This window comes from Chiroxiphia lanceolata, chromosome 14, assembly GCF_009829145.1.
Source record: "Chiroxiphia lanceolata isolate bChiLan1 chromosome 14, bChiLan1.pri, whole genome shotgun sequence".
NCBI lineage: Eukaryota > Metazoa > Chordata > Aves > Passeriformes > Pipridae > Chiroxiphia > Chiroxiphia lanceolata.
This window is the reverse complement of record NC_045650.1, coordinates 1,202,913-1,230,358: the sequence shown is the minus strand read 5'-3', so window position 1 is coordinate 1,230,358 and position 27,446 is coordinate 1,202,913. Positions and strand designations below refer to the sequence as shown.

The 27,446-nt window shown below is 40.6% G+C and overlaps 1 protein-coding gene across 3 annotated transcripts in view; it reads left to right on the top strand.

Annotated features, from left to right (window-relative positions):
• Window positions 1-27,446, top strand: part of ABCB7 (ATP binding cassette subfamily B member 7) — a 40,476-nt gene that overhangs the window by 1,435 nt on the left and 11,595 nt on the right. For all 3 annotated transcript variants that reach the window (XR_004359586.1, XM_032701850.1, XM_032701849.1), the window contains exons 2-13: window positions 5,355-5,432; window positions 6,937-7,023; window positions 12,321-12,440; window positions 19,918-20,050; window positions 20,917-21,185; window positions 22,426-22,514; window positions 22,700-22,787; window positions 23,415-23,589; window positions 25,014-25,171; window positions 25,700-25,863; window positions 26,030-26,159; window positions 26,641-26,812. Coding sequence is in view for 2 of the 3 variants with exons in the window: in XM_032701850.1 (XP_032557741.1) it covers window positions 5,355-5,432; window positions 6,937-7,023; window positions 12,321-12,440; window positions 19,918-20,050; window positions 20,917-21,185; window positions 22,426-22,514; window positions 22,700-22,787; window positions 23,415-23,589; window positions 25,014-25,171; window positions 25,700-25,863; window positions 26,030-26,159; window positions 26,641-26,812 (1,663 nt within the window). In the remaining variant the exon portion in view is untranslated. The remainder of the gene's footprint in view (window positions 1-5,354; window positions 5,433-6,936; window positions 7,024-12,320; window positions 12,441-19,917; window positions 20,051-20,916; window positions 21,186-22,425; window positions 22,515-22,699; window positions 22,788-23,414; window positions 23,590-25,013; window positions 25,172-25,699; window positions 25,864-26,029; window positions 26,160-26,640; window positions 26,813-27,446) is intronic.

The following is a 27,446-nucleotide window of genomic DNA, read 5'->3' as shown; positions in this document are numbered from 1 at the left end:
GAAGTTCAAGAGTATTTGACTCTTACCTAGCAGGAGGCAGAAACCTAAGGGTTCTGGATTTTTGGTTATAATGTCCTTCAAAATTTTGGGACATGATTTTTTAAACATTTAATTAAAATTGCTGTGTTGTCCTGCAATTTCAGTTTCCTCTTCTCATTTTTCAGCTAGTTCAAGAAATACTGTGCCTGCACAAAGGGAAGTGACTCTGAGAAGTTGGCCAGGCATTTCAGCAGTTGTATTTCAGAGTGATTAGCCGTTGATTTTTATAAATTAGGTAATTCAGCAGTTAAAAAAACCTTTTGGAAGCAAGTATATGCATCCTGTTTTAGTTTCAGTTGTTTGATTATTTTGCTATGCTCATACACTAATGGGGACTGTCAATATTTTCAATGGACTTGTTCTGAAAGCTTTTCTGTATATTAAAAAAATTGAAGAAACACACCTGGGCTTGCATTTAAAGCAACTTAATCTTGATTGCCATGGTCCCAAGCTGTGTGTTTCACAGTCAATGGGAACGAGGTGATGAAAGCAGTGTGTTAGAGCAGGTGTTGTGGTGAAAGCCTCCAGGCTCCCATGTGGTGACACATCTTAGTGTGTATATTTGAGTGTGGGGGAAAGCTCTTACCCTCTGTTACCTTCCTGGCTGTGTTGTAGGTGTCAGATACGGGTTAGAGTTTGCACTGGTTTGTTCAGTATTTCCAGGGGCAGTAAATGTGACATAAGTGCTCCTGATCCAGCATTTTAATCCCTCATAGGATGGGACACTGGCAGGGCCCAACCACTTGTGGAATGCAGAGAGTTGGCTCTAATGGCATGTCTTCCCTGAAGTGTTCCTAAATAGGAAGGACCTTCCTGGGAGGGCACCCCTAATGTGACAGGGTTACACCAGTGCTTCTCACTGCTGGGAGTAAAATCAGCTCTGCAACCACAGCTGGGCTTTCATTGGTGTAACTACACAAATGGCAGAGGTTTGGGACAACATAACTGTGTCAGGAGCAGTGCATTATACAACTCAGACTGGTAAACAGCACAGCCATAGCTGAACTTATGAGGATTAAAGGCAGGAAGAACTCTGCTGAAATATGACCATAAGAGCAAAGTTGCCAACCATTCTTTTTGACAAAGGTAATTTTAAAGACTTGCCTGTGATCCTTTTACTCTGCTTTGCATCTGTGTGGTATTTGATCCCCTGTCTTCTTGTAGCATTTTTTAAGCTTATAATTAATTGTAAGCTTAGTTGTATTTTCTGTGGCACTTAGTGCCATGAGAGTCAAGTATAGCAGTTCTTTGGGTGCAGTTGCATCACAGATCCACATCTTCCCTCACACGTATGTTTTTCAGTACTTTTGATTGCAGTCTTGTAACTTTTTGTATCCTGAAGAGTAAAACAGCTAAATTTATGGAGGGCAAAGACAGGTGTCATAAATATTGTGGACCTGTGATCCGAGTTGAGATCAGTTTGTATTTCCATAACCACAGCTCCTGCGGTTGGAGCAGGCAGGGGTTCATCCTGTCAAAACTTGTATGTTGAATTTGGGGTCTGTGCTGAGTAGGGAACTGGCACGTTGGCTTGGTGAAGTATGATAAGTAACCAAACAATTGCTGGAGTTTTTTTTCCTAGGAAGCTTGTGGGGGTTTTCTTGTTTGGTTTTTTTTGTAGAACAGTTTGCCTGTATCCAAAGTAAAAGCAATGGCAGGTTCTGTTCAGTCTAAATATGGCAATTAAATGAATCTAAAAATTAGTTAAATGAACTTAAATGACCTAAATGGAAAGAAAATAGCATTTGACTGGAAAGGTCCAACACACTTTAACTAAGGATAATTATTTTGCTAGGAATCTTTATAAGTGAAGAAGTACACTGAGGAGTTTCAGGGAGAACTTTGGCAGTGATAGAAAGCAGGGCTGTGTAAACTATTGTAACGGTAAAAAGTAGAAGAAACTTTTTTTCTTCTTTGCATTATCTTGCCCTTCCAGCTGCCAGTGATAAAGAGTGTGTTCTTCTGCACAACTTAATAATATCCCTTGCTCTGGAAGGGGTTCTAAGAGAAGTTTCAGGTATTTCTGTTAATTTTATTTATATTTTGCCTAGTTTTTTTATTTATTTATTTTTACCCAAAGCCTGGTCTGTTCTGTAAAATTATACTGATGTTTATTGTCCAGACATTTCATGTGTTGGTGTGTGTTGCTAAGTTCTCTAGACTTCGAATGTGCAGTTGAACAGCACAATGCCTGGGAACTATAAATCATGTCTTTGGTAGTCAGCAGCCTTCACTGACAGATACCTGTATTTGAAACTCCTTGAATTTTAAAATCCCTTTATAGGGAAGTATTGCTGCTGAGCAGATCAGCAGTCCCATATATCTGCCTGGAAAAATGGACATCTAAAATTGCTGGGAGGAAGGATGGCCCATCCCTGCAGGTGTCCAAGGCCAGGTTTGACGGGGCTTGGAGCAGCCTGGGATAGTGGAAGATGTTCCTGCCCATGGCAGGGGATGGAATGAGATGGGCTTTAAGGCCCCTTCCAGCCACAAGTGTTCTATGATTCTCTGAACTAGAAGAGAGGGAAATACAGATCTCGATCTGAAAGTGGTTTGGGGAACACGGGGGGCACAGGCTGAGCTGCACTCCCTGCAGTGGGGGACTGGGGTGCTCTCTGGGTTTTCTGTTCTGCCCCTGAGAAGTGTTTTACCAAGAAAGCCAAATGTGAGGGTATATTAGAAGGTGTTGTGGGGGAAATTCCTTAAGGTATCTTTTTGTTCATCTCCTTGTTTTCCTTTGCTCTGTGCACGTTCATCTGAGCGTACAGAGCAATGGCGCGTTGGCCATTGTTAAATGTAGCTCCAGTTAAGTTTATACTGTTCATATTGGTGACAGTTTAGTCTAGATTTATACCAGAATATTTTCACTTTCTCTCTCATTTTCCTCCATTGTTTCCTACTCATAATTTCTTTTCTTGCCTTGCAAACTCAGCAAAATTAACTGTGGGACTTGAACACTGCACAGGTACTTGGATCCCACCTTCAGTTGTGTTTGCTGTTACAGTTAGTTTAAAACAACCAGTCCCCATCAGATGAGTGCAGCATGCCTGGAACAGTACATATCATATTCCAGAGGGAACCTTTTAAGTGTGGATTTGACCTTGTGCAAATGTGTTTTATCCCTGTTGCATGTTTGCATTTGTAGTATTTAAGCTGCTACTCACAGTCATGACATTAGCAACATGACTTTTATGGGCAGTCAGTACTAGACATCTGTTTCATTTTTTAGAGTTTATAGAATCATGTCCAAAAATGCATTAAAAGGGCATAATAGTGCAGAATCAGGCATTCAAAAGTTAGGAAATGCCAGGATTCAAGTTTTCTGCATAATTTCAGAAATGCAGAAATAAGCAGGACTCTCTCCTGCTCCTTTAAAGAAACAACCTGCTTCTTTGATCTGTTATGATAAGATTCAAGTATGGCTTTTCTTTGTAGTCTTAAATCTCTTGGGAAAAAAAACAATGAGGAGAGTGGAGTCCTCTTCCTGCAGAATGTGTGGAGAGTGGTAGGGAAAACTTGAGCCCCACTCCTTTGAGCAGTTTTGCTGTCAATACTCTGATGGGCAGAGGGATTATCGGTGAAGTCAGTTGTTCACCTTGTTTAATTCTTTATTTCTTCACTCAGATTTGATTTTTAGCAGGAGATGGGAGAGGATTGAAAGCTCCAGTCTTCCAGGCTCAAGTTTGCAAATAAGAACAAGTTTTCCTGTGTATCTTGTGCAAATCTTTTAATTCTTTTGCTGTATTCGTCTCTTAACCCAATGGCAGTTCGTAGTTTCAGTCAAGGAATTGGGCTGTTTTTCTAAAGCAGGATTTGAGACCAGATCTGCTGGTGTTTCAGTACAAATTCTTTCTGTGATGTTGTTTGCCTCATACTTCAATTGGAAGGGAACCTGGAGAACTTTGAGGTCAAAAGATATGAATTATTAGTAAAATGTTTTTATGATATCCTATGAGTAAACTCTAGAAGGACAGTAATTAGCTTCTTTCCGATAACTGTTGGAGCATTATAATTTTTCTATGATATTTTCTGTTTATGGCACTGTCAGTGTTCCTGTGGAGGGTGCCTTGGTTTAGATGGAATCCTCTGTGCTGACACAAAGCTGTAAAGTTATGAGTGTATGTACAATGAAGTGCTTTAGAAATGCTGCTCCTTCATTTTACCCAGCTCTTGGGAGCATCAGGACAGTTCACCCAGCCCAGTTAGCTCTACTAAGGGCGTGTAATTGGGATGTTCACTTTTCCTCTGTATATAATGCCATGTAATGGAATTGTTTGGAGCAAGCAGATCACATGTGGTGACTTATGCAGGAATGATTTTAATTTTCTTTAAAATTGTAACTTAGGATATATGTCTTAAGATAAGAACAAAGGAATGTTTAAGGCAAGAGATCAAATAGATGCCAGTGCTGCTGTTTGTCAAGGTTAAAAATGCTTTTTTGTGACCAAGTTCTTTTTTTCCCCTTTTTGCCCTTGGTGCTTTGCTGTGGGCTCATGAGCACCATGTGTCTGTTTTGCTCTGCAGTGGTGATTGTTACATAGTGGATGGTTAATATCTTAACAGAACAGTAAAAGATTTACTATTGAATGTGTCAAAGATGGTGTGGCACCATCAGTGGTGACCAGAAGAGAGCTCCCTGTGTCTTGCCACCAGGGAAGCAATGCCAATTAGCCCAGCTGAGGAGAATATGGATTGCTTTGCAAGGTAATGTGTAGAGCATGGCACAGTTGGTGCCAGCAGTCTCTTAAGGTTGGCAGATGTGTGAATAATGGGTATCTTGTGTCCTAATAACCTAAAACTTGTTGCCAGCCCTACTCCAATTTCTGACAGTCCCAGTGTTTCCCAGCTCAGAGCTGTAGCTTTGGTTTGCCTGGTGGAGACAAGCATGGCATGAGCTGAGCTAAGAGGAATGGGGAATGGCAAAACCTATAAGCATAAAAGTAGCATTGCATGATGAAAAATGGAGAAAGGACTGTTTGGAAGAAGTCAGAAGACAACCTGGGAGAAAATGAAAATGAGACGAAAGGGAAAACTTTGGGCTTTCATGGTACAAAAGAAACAGAGTCTGATGGGAGTGTGGATTCAGGGAAGGGAAAGGTTCATTGTCACTGACCATTTCAATGTGTGAATGGAGTTTGTTTTACAGATGCTCCCCACTAGTTTGCTTTTTCTGTGGTCAGTTGTTAAAAACCAAAGCTATCTGCCTTCTTTTCGTTATGCTTGTTTACATGAACCAGATGAATATTCTCTGACTGTGAAATGCATGTTCTGCATAACTCCATTTTCACTTCTTTTTCTCCCTTTTTGTTCTGTAGATTCCACCCATTTGCAGGCAAAGATCGTGGCAGGGCCTGGCAGGGGATTACTCAAGGCCATTACTAGAGCCTTCAGAGGTGGGTACAATTGGTTCTTCCTACTTGCAGGTCAGAGGAAACTTAAGCCCTTGGAGCATCTTTCAGTTTAATCTGCTGGGTTTGTGGGGTTTTTTATTAATTTCACTATTTACGGTTCTGAAGTGCAGCAGATTAAATGACAGGTTATGTTTCTGCCCCTAGAAGTCTTTCTGAATCTTTAGAAACTAGTGATATTACAGTAACTTTCAAAGAAGAGTCCCTAAAAATGCAGGTCTTGTGTGTTGATACTTAGATTCATGTTGTCAAGCATGGAAAATACCCAGCTAAGGATTACCCAGGCACAGGAGATTGTGAGTTTTCCTTGAGTGTGTAAGGCCTTATTACTTTAAAATTCTACTTAGGTTGTAGAATATTCTCATTCCCTCCTCCTGGGAGGTCTGCTTGCCTTAAAACTAGTGTAAACATAAGGAAGGTGTAATTTTTCCTGTTCATGGAATAATCATGACACATAATGAAGCTAAGAAATGTATTTATCTTGCTTTTCTTTTTGGTTTTTAATTATAAAATAATGACCACTCACCGGTTATAACAGAACTGACTTAAGCAGCTAAAATCTTTTGAGGATCATTCGGGCTTCAAAGCATAAAATCTACTTAGATTATTTTTTATAATGTTTTCCTTTAAAATGTGAAAAATGACATTTTGATTTGGATAGCAGATCCTGGGGTCTGCTATCAGCCAACATACATCAAAGGGGATTCCCAAAGAGCTTTTATGTAACTTGAACCTGAAAACTGTGAACATGTAACAAATCTTTTAAACAAAATGCAGATTACTTTTTGAAAAGCTTTAACACATCCATTGTTTGTGGCAGGCACTTGGAAATTGAACTTGGAGAAATGCCTGGTCTATGTGTGTGAATAAATTCAGAACTTTTCTCAGAGGAGTCTTGACCACATGCTGAGAGAAGTGGGCATTTAACAAGCAGGTTCTTTTCCAAACTGCCCCTGTACATGGATTGCAGCAGGGGCTCTGGGCTGGGGTAATTTGTACCTGACTTATGGCACCAATAGGCCATTCCCATCCTGGTGGGAAAGAGAAGTGTAAAGTGGATTTATCTTATTTATTTTACCCTCAAGTAAAGTTACTCTTATGTACATGGAAAGAGTATTATTGCTGAAATGTGTTCCACTTTACATATTAATGTGCCTCAGCATGGTTATCCCCCAAAACTTTTTTTTTTCTATGTTTTTCAGTGCGTTTTCAATTTTTAGGTGTCTTTTTAACTGAAATGTTTAAGGATCTGTCCTTCCCTCCTGCCTGTTTGGAACGTGCTCTTTGCTGCCAGAGTTATAGTCCCTTTCTTATTATTGTTTTCTTAAGCAAGGCAGGGTTTTTAGAGAGAGGAAAAATCTTTGACTAAAGCAAGCTGATCCAGTTGGAGGATGGGGGAGGGAAAACAGGCCAGTAGTTGCTCTTTCTATTGGCTTTTATGTGCCTGTTTCCTGAGGTTCTTGCAAATTGACTCTTCCTTTTCACCCAGATCCTGCCAAGGTGGCGACTGATAGAGAAGAGGATGTGTTGGCATGGCCATGCAGGTGGAGGGCTTCACACAGATCCAAAGGAAGGGGTAAAACATGGCTTCATTACTATTGCTTTTAAAATAAAAAAATCAGCAACAATTTGTGAAAAACTATGCACAAATTGATATGTGAGTAGTGTAGTGGAGTAGATACAGTTTAATTGTCGATGTAGACTTGCTAACTCTTAAATCACCAAATGTTTGTAATAACTGTGTTCAAGGGCTTCATTTGTTTTATTAAAAATACAATTTAATGTTACACACCCCTTTGAAATTGGCCTGTGTTATGTAAAATTCTTTTGATGGAAACTATGTTCCAATAATTTACTGTGGTTTGCTCACCTGGATGTTCTACTATCCTTGACATTCAGGATAGTAGAAATCAGTTTGTGGGTACAAGTCAGTGCACCACTTGGTAAAATCACACTTGCAATAGGAGGGGAGAGAAGTAATTGAACTGTGTATATTTTTACTTGGATTTAATATTAATGCATCTGTTATATTTTGACTGTATTTCTATTCAGGAAGCACACGTTAAAGTAAGGATGGTGGTATGTAAGGAGAACTCTCTCTTATTAGCCCAAATGATCCCAGTTAGAGGCAGTTTTGGGTTAGAACAACACGGGATCAACTGCATGACTAAAATTGCCAAAGCAAAGCTCTTGTGTTTATGTAACCTTGATCTTCTCATTTCCTGGTGCTTTGTGTATTTGCAGAACAATTCTGTGTGATGGGTATAACTTGTTCAAACTCGGGTGGGATCTTCCTAAAATTAGTGAGGACCACGTACATGACAAACAGTCCTCGCTGCAGAGTCTTTCAGGGCTGCTTTGCTGATGTTTAAGTGCTCTGAGGATGCCTTTCCTACAGCCTCATTTGTAAAGTAACTAAAAAGTTACACCTAAATTTTCCTCTTAAATTTTCATCTGAGAGTTGTCCCTTCATTGAATTCCAACCTGTCTGTGTTACAGGTAGAAGTTAGGAGAGGTGTATGTTTTAGAGTAAGAGGGAATTCCATAACCTGAAGTGTAGCCAGCTTGTTTTGGCAAACATCTGTGATCTTTTCTGCATGAGACACAGGGGGAAATGGAATAATTGGCCATCTCCAGTCAGTGGTACCACTGGCTCTGCATGTAACATTAACTTTAGACTCGTTTTGAGACCTTCCTTGCAACAGGTATAGGCTCTTTTCAGAGACTTCCTAGGAAAAACAGACTTCAAACCTAGCAGATTATCCTTCTCTCTTTCACATTTAAATTTCAGGGTTTTCTCTGCTCAGAAAGGAAATGGAAAGTTCTCTTCACCAAAACAGTAGTAGCCTTAAGGAATGTTGGATGTTCCTTAACTTTAAAACTCACTAGGAATACGTTATCCAGAAATTTTGATGCCAGATGATATTTTTTTAGTTTACTAGACAATGTAAATATTCCAGTGGCATCCTCCCTTCACTCATTACTTGCAGCTATTCCTGTGTAAAGCAATTCCCTGAGTTTTTTATTCCAATAAAGCATGGTTAATACAGGACATTGCCAGTTAAGGCTGCTGTCCAACTAAACAAATATCTGTTAGGATTGTCCAGGAGAAAGCAGCAGGAGTTGTAGAAGTTGTAAAATGTGTGAAGAGTGAAAGAAAAAAACAAAGTAATGTTGTGTGCAGATGCCAGGAGCTTCTCAGCAAATATGAAAGGAAGGAAATATGATATTCCAAGTGCAGTTCTTATGTTTCATGTATACATGTACTTGTATTCAGTACATAAAAATACTGGCACCCAATTTACCCATTTTCCCCCTAGGATTATGCTTTTAGGAGAACTGCAGGTGATACATATGTCAACTATATTACAGCTTTCTCTATTCCAAACTTTTTTTGACAAACCAGCAGCCTGTTCATTCGGAATCTGACTTTGGGAGTGATATTTTTAAATTGCCCCTTTTATAGCAGCTTCAGGGGTACAGAACTGAATACTAAGGATAAACACAGAGTGAAGGGCACATTTCCTTCATCTCATATGTAACTAGGAGAGAAGTTTACACATCTCTCTGTTTTTGCAAAACAACTTTGACTGCAGCAGTGGCTGATGTGCTGAGTACTGAAACTGAAACCAGTACCGTTCTTTACCAGCTTTGGGGTTTTTTTGTGTGTTAGTCTTTTGTACACAGAATGGACTGGAATAAAAACTGTGCTGCCTGGCATGATGCCAGACATACATTCCTTTCTTATGGAAAGACTGGTAATGAGGATGGAGCCCTGATAACTTACCTTCCCCTAGCACCATTTCACTCCCTGCTCTTTAATTTTTAGTTATCACTTGCTTTCTGTGGAGGGGAGGGATAGCACAAAGACAGAAGACTAAGTGCCTTTTTCCCCAAAGTTTGGAAGAAAACTCGGGCCCTGGTTTGACATTTATTTAAGCTGATAAAGCAACTGAAATAAGAATCCTCCCTCCCCTCGATGTGGTGCTCCGTAGGTCACGGTGTGGTCAGACAGTGACCAGCGTGAAGTGATGGAGCTGAACAATAACTGCCCAAATGGTGGGAACCAGACAACTGGTGCTGCTTCTCTCCCAGCAAGCTGCAGGCCCTGGACTGCAATGCCTGCAATGCAAGTGCCTCCTTTTATAACAAAATTCTGTTCTCAGCTTGTTTTTCCTCATGCTGCTGAATTTGAAGGTTTATCTGACTCTTTACTGGGACAAAACCCTGCAACAAACATCCAAAGAGTTTTCTGCCAGGTTCATGCACTGAGTCAGTTCCTCGAGGTGTTTCATGGCTCCAGAGGTGGTGAGAAGTGGGCTGGGATGGTCCAGTGGAATGCTGGAAAGAGAGGAGAAAGCAGGGCAGGAGACATCTGTTAGTGCTTGGGAGAATAACGGTGCAGCTCGTGCTGGGAAATACAGAGTGAGCACACGGGAGCCGCAACTGGGGCTGTCCTTCATCAGCAATGAAGCTTAAATGCAAGTCAAACTGCCATTTCCTTCCACCACACCTCTGGCACAGGCTTTATCCACACAGTGATGGGGCCAGCCCAAGGAATGCTTTGCAATGCTCAGTAACCTTGGAGACTGGGAAGAGGAATGATGACCTTCTTTTTTTCCCCCCTCTTTAGGTGTTTCAAAAGGTCCAGAAACTGCATGGGATGGGTAGAGGGGACAGCAAGATGTTCAATGCTCTTTCTTTTGCAAATAGTTTTCAATATTTGGTAATGTTTTGAAAACATGCTGCATTCAAAGAGAAAAAAAGACTTTTCTTCTTTGCTCCCTGCTGTATTAGATTTATAATACCTTTTCTTCCACTCCTTCCATTTCTGTAGAAATAGACCTTGAAAGGAAATGTAAAACATTACTACCATTTAAAAGGAGGTAAAATAAATGCATCTCTTAACCTTTTTATATGCCTCAGAGAATCAAAAAAGGGCCTGAGTCCATTGAACAGATTGCTCATTTTAATTCTTAATGTTGCCACTTGCATATTTAAACAATTTTTAACTCATGTTTCTGTACAACAGTAACGTTTATTTCATGGTAAACTTTGATGTAATATGTGTGCATTTTGCATCCTTTGATATTTCTTCTTGTTTCTTTGCAAGGCCTTTGGCAAATGACTGGCTGCCTTCTGACTTTTTTCTGAACAGTTTTACTTCTGTCACCGTTCAGAGCCATGAAAAAGGAAATAGTCCTTGTTTGCAGCCAGTGTATTTTGTTCCTTTTAATAGCTTTTCTGTGCAAAGTCTGCCTAGCCAATAGCAACATATAATTAGAACTGCTCTGATTGCAGCAGTATCTTTTGTGTTAATGTAATATCAATTTTTTTTAACTTCCTTTTAACCTGTAAGTGGTGATGAAAGGTATTTTTCAAATGTTTGAACTGCTTTTTATGCATATCCTTGGCTCACATGGAAAGATTCGTGTGTATGTCGCAGCAGATGCCTCCATCTCCTGAGTGGGTAGGACACCACAGAAACACTTTCACATCCTCTCTCCACTTACAAATCCTCCATATATCCATTCTCTAACAGTCATTTGCAATGTGCTTATCCAGTATATTTGCAGTTGTTGACTGCAAAATGCCACTTTTGGTCTTCTTTGAAGCTGTGACTAGAAACATTAAGATGAATGCAAGCTTTTAAAAGCTTGTATTTATAGGATTGGCTTCCCTGGTTGCCTCATCAGTTTTGCCTTTTAACAGACCTCTCCTTTCTTGCTTATTCACACCTTAACAGGGTATTTCTATTCTAGTTTAGTTTATCCTCAAGAATTAAGATACATTCTAAGAGTCCCCCTTTGTAGTGACTTCCGTCATGAAGAGTCATTTTAAAAGGAGTGCACTAACTTTTTCCCATCTCTCCCCTCAACTATAAAATATTGCCTGAAATGGAGAGATTAGCAGCCCTTGCTGCCCTCCCTTCAGTTTTAGATAACCCTTATTTCTTTTCAAGTTAACCCCAGTGCAGCCAACCCAGAAAAGCAAGTTGTTAATACCTGTGCTTTGTTACTGCATGTTCTCTTATTCTTGATTAGGAAACGTGGTTTAGGCTCCAGAGAATTTAGTTCATGAGTTTAGTGAAATATATCTTAAGTGTCAGTGATACCAAATCCATCTGGAAAATAGCCTTTACATTTCTGTAAGAAAATACAACAACCAAACACAACGACAGCAAAAAAAAATACAACAACCAAAGCACAACTTCAACCCAAACCAAAAAAGTAATATTTTTCCAGATGGCTTGTGGTCTTTAGAGCAAAGTTTGAGGTTTGGAGGAGAACTGAAGAATTCAGTTCAAATGGATGTAATCAGTGAAGCCAACATATGACCATGTCCATCACTTGCCTCCAGAAGGCTGATTACCCAACATCAGGGAGTGTTCTCCATACTACTTAGGTTTCTTGTAGACCTTTCACACTTCCTTTTTGCCTTAGGTTTTTCTGTTGCTTCATTAATTTTTTTTCTTTTTTGCATTTCCCTCATGTTGTTTCGAAGCTATTTTAAAACATCTTTCAAAAAGAAGTACCAACAAGCCCTTGCATTTCGTACAGAAATCTTGAGAAGATAAAGAAGGGTCGGTTTATTTGCTCTGTGAAGTATTTCAGTGTGGTGAATTGTGGCTCTCAGTTCCAGAACATGTGAATTAAGAACAACTCATGAGCTTTAGCAGCGTGTCATGGATATAAACATACAAACAGCTTGAAATTTTAATGGGCAGTCCTACTCTCAAACACTGTGAAGTGTCTGTTGCCTATGAAATAAAATACGGAAGTGATCTAAATGTATAAAATTCCTTGTCATTTCTGCTGTTATTTTGCTTGCTGAGGAGTGTCTATAATGCAGTGCCTTTGCTCTTGCCAACAGCTGAGGGAGATCGATGCCAAGAAGATCATCAGGGCGATGCTGTCGTACGTGTGGCCCCAGGACCGGCCGGACCTGCGCGCCAGGGTCGCGCTGTCGCTGGGCTTCCTGGCCAGTGCCAAGGTGAGGACACACCCTGCACTGCCGGGTTACTGCTCAGCTGCACAAGGGATAATTGGCTTTTTTATTATTTAAGGGATTTACACTCTTAAGATGTCCCTTTCCTGCGCAAGGTGTGTATAGTAATAAAAATAATAGCTTGGATTTTTGGACAGGGTGTGTCTGCAGGTGATGTGTGTTTAGGGAGATGATGATGATGATGACAGCCAAAATTTTTATTTCCATTGGTTTATTTCTGTTCCATTAGGTTAGCCCAGGGTTTTCCATTGCTGATTAGGTTGGATCTCAGGAAAAGGTTCTTCCCCCAGAGGCTGGTTGGGCACTGACCAGGCTCCCCAGGGCAGTGGGCACGGCCCCAAGGATCCAGGAGGGTTTGGATGATCCTCTGAGGCACAGGATGTGACTTTTGGGGATGGGCCTGTGCAGGACCAGGAGTTGGACTGGATAATCCTTGTGGGTCCCTTCCAGCTGAGCACATTCTGTGATTCTGTGAATCATTTACCTCAGAGATTATGGGAAATTGAGTTAAAGGTTGCCTACAGACCTTCTTGTGTGATGCTGGATGTGTCAAACAGGATTTCTTCAAGGCTCTGCATCCATTCTCAACCCTTAACTTGAGCAATGTGGTGGTACCTACTCAAAGCTCTTGCTTTTCCTATGGAAAGGAGATTTGAGCTCCAGTCCTTTGATATTTCTCTATTAGATGACAGTGCAATTTTATTGTTTTTAAAATGAAAGAAGCTGTGTAACTAATTTTGTGTATTTAAGAACCATACTTTCATTCAAGTGATTTTTCATGTAACCTTGATTATGAAATGGAGGGTTGCTCTTACCTGTACTTCATTGTGTGAAGGGATCTCTATACTCTTGCCTGCAACAAAATTAGTGTTCATTTGTTCTTATAAAGAATTTGGCATGCAAAAGCTTTCTGCACATTAATGGAGGATATATTTCAAATTTTCTGCAAACCCTTTAAAATAGTTCAGAAGTGCAGATGTTAACTTCCTGCAAAAAAACTAATTCTCGCAGTAGAAAAAAAGTAAATATTTGATTGTAAAATACTGGGAGAAAATTGTGTGCATTCCGTTGAGACATACAGACTCAAATGGGTTGCTTCTATGGCAGTTTTTACTAAACATAGAGCTAATGGTAGTGGCTTGCTGAACCAAAGTAAGTAAGCTTGGCAAGGAGGTGTAGCACTTAGCTTGTGGCACTGGCAACTTATGAGCACTCAGCACCATTGCCATGTTATGAAAAGAGAGAAGAAACAAATTTCAGCTAGTGTGAGTGTTAAAAGAGGAGTGCTTGGAAGAGAAATGTGCTCCTATTTTTTGAGCTGGAGAGGGAAGTCCAGTCTTGTGGTCTGCAGCTCTTTCTCAAGAGCTGTTTATCTCTCAGGTACTCGTGGGTACTGTCTGCAGGAGATATTTTGGGTTGTGCTGCTGTTCAGGACGTTGCTGATAATGCAGGTAATGACATGCAGAATATGGCAGGTCTGTGCGAGTAAACTTCCCCCTTTTCTCGTGTCCTGTGCAAAATACACAGCAGTGCTTTACATTAGTTAAAAACTCTTGGGGAAACTCTGCTCAAAATGCAGATGCCTTGAGGTTTTGTAATGTAGATTTACCAGGTGAATATGAAAACTCCTCTAGCTCTTTTTAAAGCCTCTTATTAGTAATGTTAATAATAATAAACTGAAGGCAATTTCTAAACGTTTGAAGTACTTTTTTCTTCTCCCCCCTTCCCTAGTTTATAGTGTTATATGAATATGATGGAGACCGTGAATCCAGCATCTAATCCTGCATGTGGCAGCAGTGTACCTTGCCTTTAAGAAGTCTATTAATATTTCAAGCAGCTTTCTGTGGTGTTATGAAAACAAAATTGATGACCAGAATGCCTGTAAAGAACTCTGTATTTGGTGTAAAACAGAGTTATTGTATTTCTACTGGGAGATAGAGGTGTTTCCCCCACCAAAAAATCAGACACTTAATTACCCTTTGGGGAAGTAACTGGATGTTTGGATCTCTTAAATATTCTCTTAAGTTTCCCACTTCAGGTTTGTACAAGGGAGCCTGGAAGCTCTGATGTCCCGAGCAGATTCCTAGAAGCCAAGCAGAAAACCTGTTGAGCTTTGCCCAGGTTTTAGGAGATGCTTGTTAAAGCCAAAGTGTTTTGTGAGAATGTTTGTTTTGGCAAACAAGGATCTCATTGGGAAAACACATAGCAAGCTCTCAGTGGAAAATATAGATTATAACTGGCTGGAGTAAAAAATTTCATGGATGTCTTCCATCTGCCCTTTGCTCCTGATCTTTGTCATTGCAAAGCTGTGGTTGAATATCTGCGATTTAAGAAGTTACCCTTCATGTCCTGAGCTGTACTCACTCTTACTTTGTGGAAAGAACTTCTCTTAAATTGCTTCAGACTTTGCATGTGCTAAGCGTGCGTGTAGTTACTGTGACATAACTGATGTGCAGTAGTTTGCTACAGAGCTGAGGTAAGTCTGTCATGTCTTTGAGCCCTGAACATCTGCTGCTCTTCCAGAGCAAACAAAAGGTCACTTTGTCCTAGGGAAAACGAAGTACAAAGTAGTTTACCTGTCGCTTTCCTGGCCCGTGTGTAATTCTGTGATGTTTACTCCTTGTGCCGTTTGGGAGCCCTTTGTTCTGGCTGCTTGTGAGGTTAATTATGATGTACTGCATAGACCACACAAGCAGTTTGTTAAAGTTTCTCTGCAATTTAATTGTGTCAGCACAAGAACACCAGCATGTTTTTCTCTTCACTGCGTTTCTTTGTTCACTGTGGAACAAAGTGAATCCTGTATCTGAAGAATTTGTTCTAAAGGCTGGTGCTCCTGGGGGGGCTTCATAGCGAACTGGGTGATCATGATGGCTCTACCAGTCACCTCCCCGAGGAAGAAATGCTTCTGTAAGCCTTTTAGTTTGGCAGAAGACTTTGGTGAGGGTTTACACCTCTGTATTGATAAAGTTAGGTTTCCAGTTAAAAGACAGAAGCTGTAGGGTGGCCTCAATTTTATTCTAAGAAAACTCGAGAGGAATAACAGAGGACAGGTAGGTTATAAAATTCTCAGCCACAGGAAAAATACTGGGAGTTCACACCCAGTTTGATTTGGTTACTTACCCAGAAAACAGCTGGAGATCATTCCTCCTTTTCCTGCCGCTGGAGAAATAATTTGTCTCTTTAAATCTTCCAGTTCAGTAAAATTCACTTTCCAAACAAAAGCCAGTTTGTGTGCAGCTACTACTGAAGAGCCTGCAGTTACAATCTGTCTTGACTCCCTTTGTGGGGCCCAGTTGCCTGTCATTGAGCAAATGATTGTGATTTTTGGTTCCTTTTTGTCTCCACGTAACCGCTGGTGGGATTGTGAGCCTTCAAAGCCAGCTGTTAGTCTGGCTTTTTATGACAGGATGGAGTCTGCTCTGGGGCTAGTGAGGTCTTTTCTTCCTTGGAAGATTTGTTGTATTATTATGACACGCTTTAAATTTTTACCTTAAATATTTATAGCCTCTGTAGACGTGTGTGTGATCTGAAAGATGCCAGAGGAAGGCAGGTGAGAGGAGTACACAAGGCAGTGTCTGTGTTGTCAGACACCAGAATTAGCTTGCTCACGTTCAGTAGATCTCATTTGTCTTTTTCCACGTTTTGTCTTCTCTACTGAGGTATGTATAGCAAACGCTTCCTTACTTTTCTGTTTCATCCCTTATTCTTCTGTGCCACAAGGAGAAGTGCTGTGGCTGCTGAGGAGCTGGATTAAACACATGAGTATGACAAAATCGCTTGTCACCTCTGTCAGCCTGGAGTGGTTTTTGGCCTGGTGGTCACAGACCAGGCTTGTGTTATTCATGAGCCAGAGAAGCCTTTCAGACTATCTGCATTTCTCCTGACTGCTAATTCAGGAGCAGGAATGGCTTGGCTGAGGAGGCAGGACACAAGGGTTGAATTGCAAATTTAGACTGTGTGCGAAGATAGCAAAATCTGTCTGATCAGTGAAGCTTGTACTGTGATGTGGGTGTTTGAGCCCTTTCTGGGGGCTCAGGTGGAGTTAGATAATTGGAATAAACCTTTAGCTTTTCGAGATGTTTCAGGTGACAAGTATTTAAAATTGGAGGTTTTTCTTACTGGAAAAAGTCTAGTTCAGGTCATTTAAATTTGAAGAAGCCCCGAAGCCAGGTGCTTCTTCCCTCATCTGGACCACATTTTGCAGCTGCTTTAGCAGCCTCTGCTCCACAAGGGGTGTGGAGGTTTCTGTTTGTACTTTCCCAAATGGAGTAGCTGGATGTGTACCTTTATATTGGTCCAGAGATAAATTCAGTCATCTTCATGTCAGCGTTTCTCATTGAATTATTGGCAGAAGAAGAGTTCACTGTGTACCAGTTTTATCTTGTTGGGGCTCAGCCTGTCACTAATTCATCATCTTTATTAAACAAGAAACACTGGGAAGAGCAAAATGAAAGATAAGGCTGTTTGCCTTAAAAGTAGTGTAGTCCCATGGGGGAATAGAGATGATATTGCATTGTCAACTTAAAACAGTGCAGTCATTAAAGAAAATGTTTGAACTCATTTAAGCATGATTCATTACAGTGCAATGTGCTGTTAAATGTGGGCAGTTGAGTTGGGATGACTTCATGGGTGCTGTATTTGCTTTCCAATAAATTCAGGCAAGGATTAGCTATTAATTCAAACCCAGAAATAGAAAATGTACAAATTCATATTAGAAGAGTCTCTTTAATGGGAATTGTTATCAAGCTTTCAGGCATTAGGCAGAGGAGGGATGCCTGTATAGATACATTGTGTAAGACAATTGTTTTTCATGGTAGATTTTCATAGTCTACCAAGGTGTGCTTAAAGCTTTTTGTTCTATGCCAGCAAATCTAAAGAGAGAAATGTGAATTTATGCAGAAGGATGAAATTTTGTTTCCATTACTGTGAACGTAATTTCACTGACTTAACAAATTGAGTAGGAAAGGCCTGTTTCTAATAATCGCCTCTCATCGCTTGCTATAAACTTTGTAAGATTAACTTTTTTCTTTTTTAAATTACTGAAAAGCAGACTGTCTTGATTGCTAATGAAATGCAATACCATGCTGCCTTGTTCTTATTCAGGCTTTACCCTCCAGGAGTCAGAACAACTATAACCTGAGACCAGGCTTTAAATTTCATTTAAAACTCTATTGGGAAGAATTATATCCATGTAAAAGAAGACGTTTCTGCAAAATTGTAGGCTGTTACTGGTTAAATTAATTGTGAATGGAGAACAGCAGTTTAAAGAATACATCTCTTCTCTTTAAATGGACTTTAAAATATATCTGTAGTTTTATTTCAAAACTACCTGTAGTGTAGTATAGTCTAGTGAAGAATAAAATCCCTGCAGAGAGATTTGTGAGAATCAGCAGCAAATCAAGACAGTCTGCATTACAATATTCTTATTTTCTCCTGAGAAGTCTCTCCCAGGAAAACCTGTACTTTGTCATGTTGGTTGTCGCTGGAACACACATGGTAGTAGATTCATCTTTATTAAGAACAAAATGCCACCCCAAAAATGGAGTTTTGGTAACTCTAAAGTGGGGTTTTTGTTTATACTGGGGAAGGGAGGGGGCATTTGAGACTTCCACAATTCCAGTCTATTAAAAGTGGAGCTGTTCTGAAGGACTCTCAGGCTGCCCTGGGTACATTTCAAAAGGATGTGTTTGAGGTGGGACCTGATCTTTCAGCTGTTTCTCTTTTCAGTCACAAACTATCCAGCAATAACCTCACCTACGTGCCCTCAGATCTCATCTGTCTCCTCTCAGGAGTAGTCTAGATTATGCTGTATTGAGAATTTGGAGGTGGTTTTTTTACTGTATTTCATAGGAGAGCCACAAGGGAAAAGGAGAAAATGGATTCCTTTCTCATTTGCATTTAAATCTTTTGCCTGAAACACTGTCTAAAAAAAAATTAACAGTACAGATTCCAAAAATTAACTTTTTTTTTTTCTTTCATCCTATAGTTTACAAAAATATTGTCAAAACTCCAGTTACTCCCCATGGTGAAGTTCTGTCTTCTGCTATTTGCCATAATTTGTAATACTGGATAATAATTTGTAATAGGATACTGGATACTAGCACTCTTGTCTCTCAAAACCTAGTTTTATCTAGGTAATGTGCAGGTTTTTTCCTGGGCTTTCAGCTCTGACAGATGTCCCTAAATACAGTTGAGATCTAAGTGGATATCCAAAACATTTGGTGGAGAGAGCAGAAATATCTGTCTCAATCTGCTTTGTGTTTTTATTTCTTCTCATGTAAAACAATTTATCATCTACCCAGAATTTTTTCCAAATACTGAAAAAAACCCACCAGCTTTAAAAAAGTTAACTTACTGTAAAGGTTTAAGCATCTGCCGTGATTGTAAAATTGTGGGTCATAACAGACTTGTTCAACTGCTAAAAAACTTGTGTCCATATTTTCAAATCTTGACAGTTAGAAGCAGTTGGAATGAAGGAATTCTAATTAATTCTATGAAGTTTGTCAGCAAATTATCTTATTGGTATGAATTAGTGATGTAACAACGGAACATATACAAGACTTGAGAATTTTATGTTTTCTATAAGGGTTTCAATATTTTCTTGTGCTACATCATGCAAATAAAAAAATCCTAAAGTTGGCATGTTCACATATCCAGCTGTTTGGGGTTTTATAAGCAGGGGGCACCCCTGTTAGAGGAGATGTATTTGGGGTTTGCTGCTCCTCCAGAGATGTGCAGTGACAAGCTGTGGATATGACTTCGGGATTTTGTTTGAAAGCTCCTATTTTTAAAGCAATTTGGGGTTTCTTGTAGACTGTACAGAAAGTCTTTTGTGCTGCTGTGCCAAACCCCAGGCTTGATGTAGATAATGTTTATAGTGATGTTGCAAATGGAAAGCATTATTTAATTCTAAGGTGGTATTAACAGTCAGGGAGACAAAGGATGGCTCAGCTTATTTTCTTTGACTTCACTGGAGTTCTGGTTTAACACACCTTGGTGACCCCGTGGTAGCAATGTGTGGGTGAGTGGTTTCCTTTGTAACAGGGGTTGTTCATACTGAATATTGTCAGCACCACAAAGAGCAAACAGCCTTTAATGACGACGTAGTTTAGTAGCACTGCGAGTGTGTGTCATGCAGTGTCTGCTGCTTGATTCATCTCCTGGGCTTGCCCTGCTGTCCTGAGAGCTCAGCCCCAGTTCAGGGCCTTTGCAGTGTACAGTTTGTTTAGGGTAGAAATCAATACTTAAAAGGAGACAGTGAGAGACACAAACTAACCCTGCAGTCCCAGCAGTAAAGGTTTAACAGTGTGGAGAATACTGTGCTTGAAGTAAAGAGCCATTTACCTGCAGTAAGTGTTTAAGGACTAAATATAACAATATATCAATTTCACAAACAGTAGTCATGGACACAGAGGTGTTTTAATGCATTAATGCACACTAATTGGTGTTCTCATGCTTTCAGGCCATGAATATATTGGTTCCCTTCATGTTTAAATATGCAGTGGACAACCTGAATCAGGTATCTGGGGACGTGCTGAACCTCGGCGATGCACCGAGCACTGTGGCAACCCTGGCAACTGCTGTTCTCGTGGGCTGTGAGTGGCATTCCCAAAGCTGGGGATGTGTTAATGTCCTTCAGGAAGGGAGGGAACAGCAGAGCTTCTGCCCCTTGCACTGCTGAGCACAGTGGGTGGTTATTTTATGGCATCACAGAACAGTTTGGGTTGGAAGGGACCTTAAAACTCATCTCGTTCCACCCCTGCCATGGGCAGGGACACCTTCCACTAGCCCAGGTTGCTCCAAGCCCCATCCAGCTTGGCCTTGAACACTTCTAAGGGCAGTCACAGCTTCTCTGGGCAACCTGTGCCAGGGCCTCCCCACCCTCACAGCCAAGAATTCCTTCCCAATATCCCATCTATCCCTGCCCTCTGGCAGTGGAAACCCATTGCCCCTTGTCCTGTCCCTCCAGGCCCTTGTCCCAAATCCCTCTCCAGCTCTCCTGGAGCCCCTTTAGGCCCTGGAAGGGGCTCTTAGGTCTCCTGGAGCCTTCTCTTCTCCAGGTGACCCCCCCAGCTCTCCCAGCCTGGCTCCAGAGCAGAGGGGCTCCAGCCCTCACAGCATCATAACTATTTCATAGTTACTCTCTTGATGTCTCTTCTCAATATTCTCTGACCTTGCTTCTGGTATTCCAATTAAAAAATGAAATAATGCTTACAGAAATTATTCTTGATTAAAAATCCTGCCCTTTCTCATAACCAGCTGCAAAAGAAACTGATTTAAATGTGCACACAATGGTTTGTAAATGAAAAATTGCATAAAGCTTGGACCAATTAAGTATAAATTACCTTTGAACTAGGAATGTTGAAAATATATAAAGAATGAGTCTAGTGTAATTTCATGCATGAAGGGAAGTTGAAAATATAATTATTTTCATTTTGTAAAGTTTTTCATCCTTTTTTAGATGGTATCTCAAGAGCGGGGGCAGCATTGTTTAATGAAGCAAGAAATGCAGTATTTGGGAAAGTAGCTCAAAATTCCATCCGGAGGATCGCCAAGAATGTTTTCCTGCACCTTCACAACCTGGACTTGGCCTTCCATCTGAGCAGGCAAACAGGAGCTCTGTCAAAAACCATCGACAGAGGCACGAGGGGCATCAGTTTTGTCCTCAGTGCTTTAGTGTTTAATCTGGGACCTACAATGTTTGAAGTGGCTCTGGTCAGTGGAATTCTGGTGAGTGTTGTCTGTTCACTGCTAGAATTGTCTCATTTAGGATTAATACATTGATTTGCTCTTACCAAAGTCTACTGAGTATTAATAATAATAGAATTGCAAAGGTGGTTGTGAAAGCAACTCCTGTAAAGGAGAGCAATCCATAATTTGCAAATATTAGTTACTTTGAATCAACTTATTTAAAATTATTTTCATGTCTTCAGCCAGTGGTATTTATGTGGATAGTTTCCCATGTTTTTCTTCAGAATTCAAGGGTTGGACTTGACAATCTCAGAGGTCTTTTCTAACTCTGTTGATTCTATGATTCTATGAATTGTTGAAAAAATGAAATCAGAAAAGTAAACTATGCACACAAGTGTCAAATATATCCAGGTAAATAGGGAGGAAGCAGAATATAAATGTCCAGGAATGTTGTGGGTTAGTGTGTTGATGACAGAGGAGGGAGTGATTATTGGTTCTTTCCTGTCTTTTTTTTATCCAGAACTTCAAAGTGAAAATTAGCTTTTGGAAAATTGGCTTCTCCTTCTTGCTTAATAAGCTCAATTTTAATCTTTTCTTTTATAAATCACATTTCCTGTGTTTGAAATCAGGATCTTTGGCTGTTTCTGTGCTAAAATCTAAATCTTGATTACATAGCTTACACTAAATTAGGACCAAGAATCTTGTTTTGTTTATCTCCCTTTTTAGAAGGACTTACTCAAGTTTGAATGTAACAACATCAGTTAAAATGCCTGTTGATGCTGGGTTACATTTTATAACCCTTGGAAGTTGCAGCTCCAGCTGGCTCTCAGCCAACTACCACCATGCGTTAATTTCTCAGGGCTTTTCTCTCCTGATGTGCTCTGAAGCAGAGGAGACACTTCATAAGTTGTCTTACAAGGCCATTTATTTTTTCTTCCACAGTCTTCAGCTTTCTTTCAAAATCCACCCAAAAAGCATAGAAGGAAATACTTAATTGTGATAACAGCACAAACATCAGCAGCATTTATGTTTTATAATGGCAGAAATAACTTTGAAGTATTATTTACACCAGCTCCCATCTTTTTATCTAAATCCTTCTTGCTGCTTTCCTTTTGAGTTTATGCCTTTGTTTAGCCTCAAGCTGTTCAGAGCAGGGATTGTGTTGGGAGGGACCATCAGAGCCCTTGTCTCAAAATTAGAATGGCTTAGCTGGAGAAAACAGTGAAGTTTTGAAAATGATTACAACTTTTTCCTTTTTATTTTGTTTGAAATACTCCAGTATTACAAATGTGGTGCCGAGTTTGCTTTAGTCACCCTGGGGACTCTGGGAGCCTATGCAGCGTTCACCATCGGGATCACCCAGTGGAGGTAAGGCAGGCCCTGCCCTCCCCCCAGGGCACTGAGGCACCTGACCGTGCCCTCCTGACCGTGCCCACCCTGACCATGCCCTCCTGACCGTGCCCACCCTGACCGTGCCCACCCTGACCGTGCCCACCCTGACCGTGCCCACCCTGACCGTGCCCACCCTGACCGTGCCCACCCTGCCTCTGCAGGACCAAGTTCCGCATCGAGATGAACAAGGCCGACAACGACGCTGGCAATGCTGCCATCGACTCACTGCTCAACTATGAGACTGTGAAGGTAAGGCCAGGCTTGACTACCAAGCTCTTTGTCTTACTTGTGTCAGTGAGTCATAAGATTCATGTTTTACAGGGCTATGACTTTAGAGCAATAGCCTGGTTTTAAACATGATTCATTTGCAGAGCACTGCATGGCATGGACAGAGGAGCACAGAGGTTTTAGTGGGGCTTGAAAGAATCTATTTGCTAATAGAGAGTGAGAAGTTTCCTTCATGACTAAATCACCTTCACCATCAGTTTCTGCAAAATGTAAGCTTAGTCTTGAAAACGAAGTTTAGGTTGGATCTCAAGGAAAGGTTCTTCCCCCAGAGGCTGGTTGGGCACTGCCCAGGCTCCCCAGGGCAGTGGGCACAGCCCCAAGGCTGCCAGAGCTCCAGGAGTGTATGGACAATGCTCTCGGGGACAGGGTGGGATTGATGGGATGTCCTGGGCAGGGTCAGGGGTTGAACTGAATTGAAGTTGATCCTTCCTGCTCAGCCTATTCTCTGATTCTTTTCTCTCTAGTTGTTAGATCTTTTGGAGAGCAGCTGTGTGTGTATCTGTGCATGTAGCATTCTATTTTGTAACAACTTAAACAGTTTGATGATGTTTGAGGCTGCCACATTTACCATTTTTGTGTATATTGTAGTATTTCAATAATGAAAAATACGAAGCCCAACGGTATGATGAGTTCCTGAAGATCTATGAAAATGCCTCTCTGAAGACTACCTCTACTTTAGCTCTCCTCAACTTTGGACAGAGCGCTATATTTAGTGTGGGCTTAACAGCCATCATGGTGCTTGCCAGCCAGGGCATTGTTGCAGGTAACTTATCTGTGTATAAGCTAAAGATGACTCTCCTTTACCATGATTCATCCATAAGAGAGGAGTTAATTTTAACTAACCTGTGGTTGATGTGATAGTTTATTTTGAGTGGTTTTGTTTGAGAGCTTTTACTTAAGAGTTTTACCTGTTTCTACTTCTTGTAGTATTATTAATTCCATGATATATATGTATATATATAGCAATAACTAGTATGATTTTATCAAAAACATTTTAAAAGTTAAGCAGTTAGAGAAAGATCCCAAGAAAATGTCACTTCAGGAAGTTTTTGTTGAAGACTTGTGAAAGACACTTTTAAACATACAAATACTTCTGTGGGCTTTCTGCCAAGACCCTCTGTTTTTCCCCTTCTTCCTTTCCATGTTGGCAAGACTCAGGACTTTACCCCAAAGTGTATATACTCATGTGCTTTGTCTCAGTAGTTTTATTACCAGTGTCCTTCACTTTCCTTAGATTAATAAGGCACATTATTCAAACAATTGTTTCCATAAGTTAGGGTTTTTAATCTGTGTTTGTCTAATTTACTACAAAAGTCTGCTTGTTTAGGAAGACAAAGTACGATTCAATTACAGTATTGGGGTGAGGCTCAGCTAAAGCAAGGTGGTTTTAGAGTAAAAACAATGATGTTTTAGACACTGTTAATGTCCAGAGGAGTTCAAAGGGCAGACATTTATACCATATGGTCTTTTTTGCATCTGCTTTTCCCTTTTTAAGAGATACCAGGGCAGAGAAGGGTTACCCTGTGAACAGATCAGTCAGGAGGTGCAGTTCATGACTCTTCTTAGGAAAATTTAGAATAACTTTAAACCGGATGGTAGAAATATGGCTTTAAATCATCTTTCTGGGCCTGCTTCAGCTGAACTGACTCAGCACTTACCTTTAGCTGTGTGTCATCCTGAGTTTTCCCTTCATCAGCCTGTTTATACTAAGCTGCCCAGAGGTTCTCACTGTGGGTTTTAGCAGCTCTGTGGTCTATAGTATGATCATGACAAATTCTATCAGTCGCATTTGTCTGTAATTGTACTTAAGATTGTCTTTCTTGATTTGTGCTCTCATATATTACCTGCTCCCCTTCTAACTTATTTAGGCGCCTTTATGTTTCTCTCTGTGGAATTTACAGCTGCACAATCCGATGTTTTATATGCTGCTTGCCTTATTTTCCAGTGCTGTTTTATCTTTTTTAAAGTGAAATCCACACAGACATTGCCATTCATTTCAAGCACCTTCCTATATAAAATCTGATCTTCTGGGAATGGGTTTTGTTTGCTATTTAAACATATAGGTTTAGAAATGGGGTAAAAGAAACTAGAATTGATTGACTTGATTATTTTTTTGAATCTTTTGGTACTTCCTGACAAGACAACCCTTCAAGTCTCCTTATTCTCTCACATCCATTTTGTCTTAAGGCAGCCTTTCTGTTGGAGATCTAGTAATGGTGAATGGATTGCTGTTCCAGCTTTCTCTTCCCCTAAACTTCCTGGGAACAGTATACAGAGAGACAAGACAAGCACTTATAGATATGAATACCTTGTTTACACTTCTCAGTGTAGATACCAAAATTAAAGTAAGTAGTAGCTTATTTTCTTAAAATATCTGGGTATTTAATAGGGCTGTTTGTGGCAATGCCATCATTTCATCCCATTTTCTTACCTTCCAGGTTTAATTTCTATTCATGAATGAGTTGTTTTGTGTAAGGATGCTGTTCTGCTTCCTCTTTAGGTGCAGTTACTGCAGTAGCAGTTGAGTATTTTTCCTGCAGAGAAGCAAAAGATGTTTCATGGAAGCTGTGTTTGTACTGAGATTTTTTTTATTTAAGTATTCATGCCTCGTGCTTGAATTTTTATTGGTAATTAATGATGCAGAATTTATTATTGCAAAAGAAGTTGTGAGGCAGAGTGTTCACAGCAGAAATTTTTACCTCCTTTGGGGGAAAGGGTGAGCAAACCAATGTCACTTGTGCAGCAAATGGTAATTATTTTCCACATATCCAAGCTGGAGTGGCTGTTTGCCTTTTTCTGAGCTGGGAATGGACTGTTGAACCATTGGAGATAGTTTCTGGGCAGCAGATAAGGTGGAACTCTTCTTTTAACAGGACAAAGAGCTGGCTCCCCCCCTGCAGATCACCCCCCAGACTGCTGCCATCGCCTTTGATAATGTGCATTTCGAGTACCTTGAGGGGCAGAAAGTCCTTTCTGGAGTGTCCTTTGAAGTCCCTGCAGGAAAGAAAGTGGCCATTGTAGGAGGTAGTGGGTCAGGGTGGGTAAATGGACTAAATATGCCAATCAATGCAGAATTTAGTTTCTTAAACACAGTGCTTCTTGTGTTTGCTTTTTATAATTTTTGTTTGTGACATCAATTCCAATTGGAGATTGTAAATGGCAAACCAGAATGTAACATTAACTTCAATTCTTTTCAATTCCAGGAAAAGCACAATTGTGAGATTATTATTTCGTTTCTATGAACCTCAGAAAGGAAATATTTATGTTGCTGGACAGAACATCCAAGATGTCAGTTTGGAAAGTCTGAGAAAGGCAATAGGAGTTGTACCTCAGGTATTCCATGTTTCCTTTCCCTAGCAGTCCATTGCAATAGTAATTCTCAGTGTTCTGGTACTGTGGTTCATTGGAGGTCAATCCTAATGCAGTGGTGTTCTCTTAATTCCTTTGAAAGTCACCATGCCTGTTTTTTTTTTTTCCCCAGGAAATATTATATTTTTATGTGCATCATCATACAGATCCAATTTCTGAAATGTGTTTAAGCCTCCCCATGAGAAACTGCCTCCAGCTTTAAGTGATTTAGCTCTATAGTTGATTACCACCCATAATGAGTTAGCAAAGTGGTGAAACTATGCATGACATACATATTTAGGACACAAAATATATTAATCCCATTTTTGGGGAAAGAAATTTCCCCAAACACTTTAACATTCAGGCTTTGTAGAAAAATATAAGCTGTTCTGTATTGCTTTCTTTCATGGTTTGGGGACATTTTTGTCATGGTTTCTTATTCGAAATGTTCTTTCCACCCCTGCAGGATGCTGTTCTCTTCCATAACACCATCTACTACAACCTGCTCTACGGCAACACCGGGGCCAGCCCCGAGGAGGTGTACGCGGTGGCCAGGCTGGCAGGGATCCACGATGCCATCCTGAGGATGCCCAATGGATACAACACCCAGGTTGGGGAGCGAGGCCTCAAACTCTCAGGTAGGATCTCAAACACACAAGTTCTTTATATCCCTTTTGCTGCCCCAAAGTTTGATGCAGAGTTTATTCTTCAGTCAAACTTGCTTTTAGCTTATTTACCTTAGGATACAGAATCATTAGTGTTGGAAAAGACCGCCAAGATCATCAAGTCCACCCTTTGATTAAATCCCACCATGCCCACTGAACCGTAGTGCCAAGTGCCACATCCACTTGCTTTTTGAACACTTCCAGGGCTGGTGACTCCACTGTTGCCCTGGGCAGCCTGTGCCAATGTTTAACCACTCTTTCAGTGACGAAGGTTTTCCTGATATCCAGCCTTAACCTCCCCTGCTACAATTTGAGCCCGTTCCCTCTCCTCCTCTCCTTTGTTCCCTGGGAGCAGAGACCGACCCATGGCTCCCCCCTCCTGTCAGGGAGTTGCAGAGCCAGAAGGTCCCCCCTGAGCCTCCTTTTCTCCAGGCTGAGCCCCCCCAGCTCCCTCAGCTGCTCCAGCCCCTTCCCAGCTCTGTTCCCTTCTCTGGACATGCTCCAGCCCCTCAATGTCCTCATAGTGAGGGGACCAAAAAACATAACTATAAAGGCTAAATATTAATATAAAGATCCACAGTGTAAGGCAGCTGGAGTTTGCAAGATA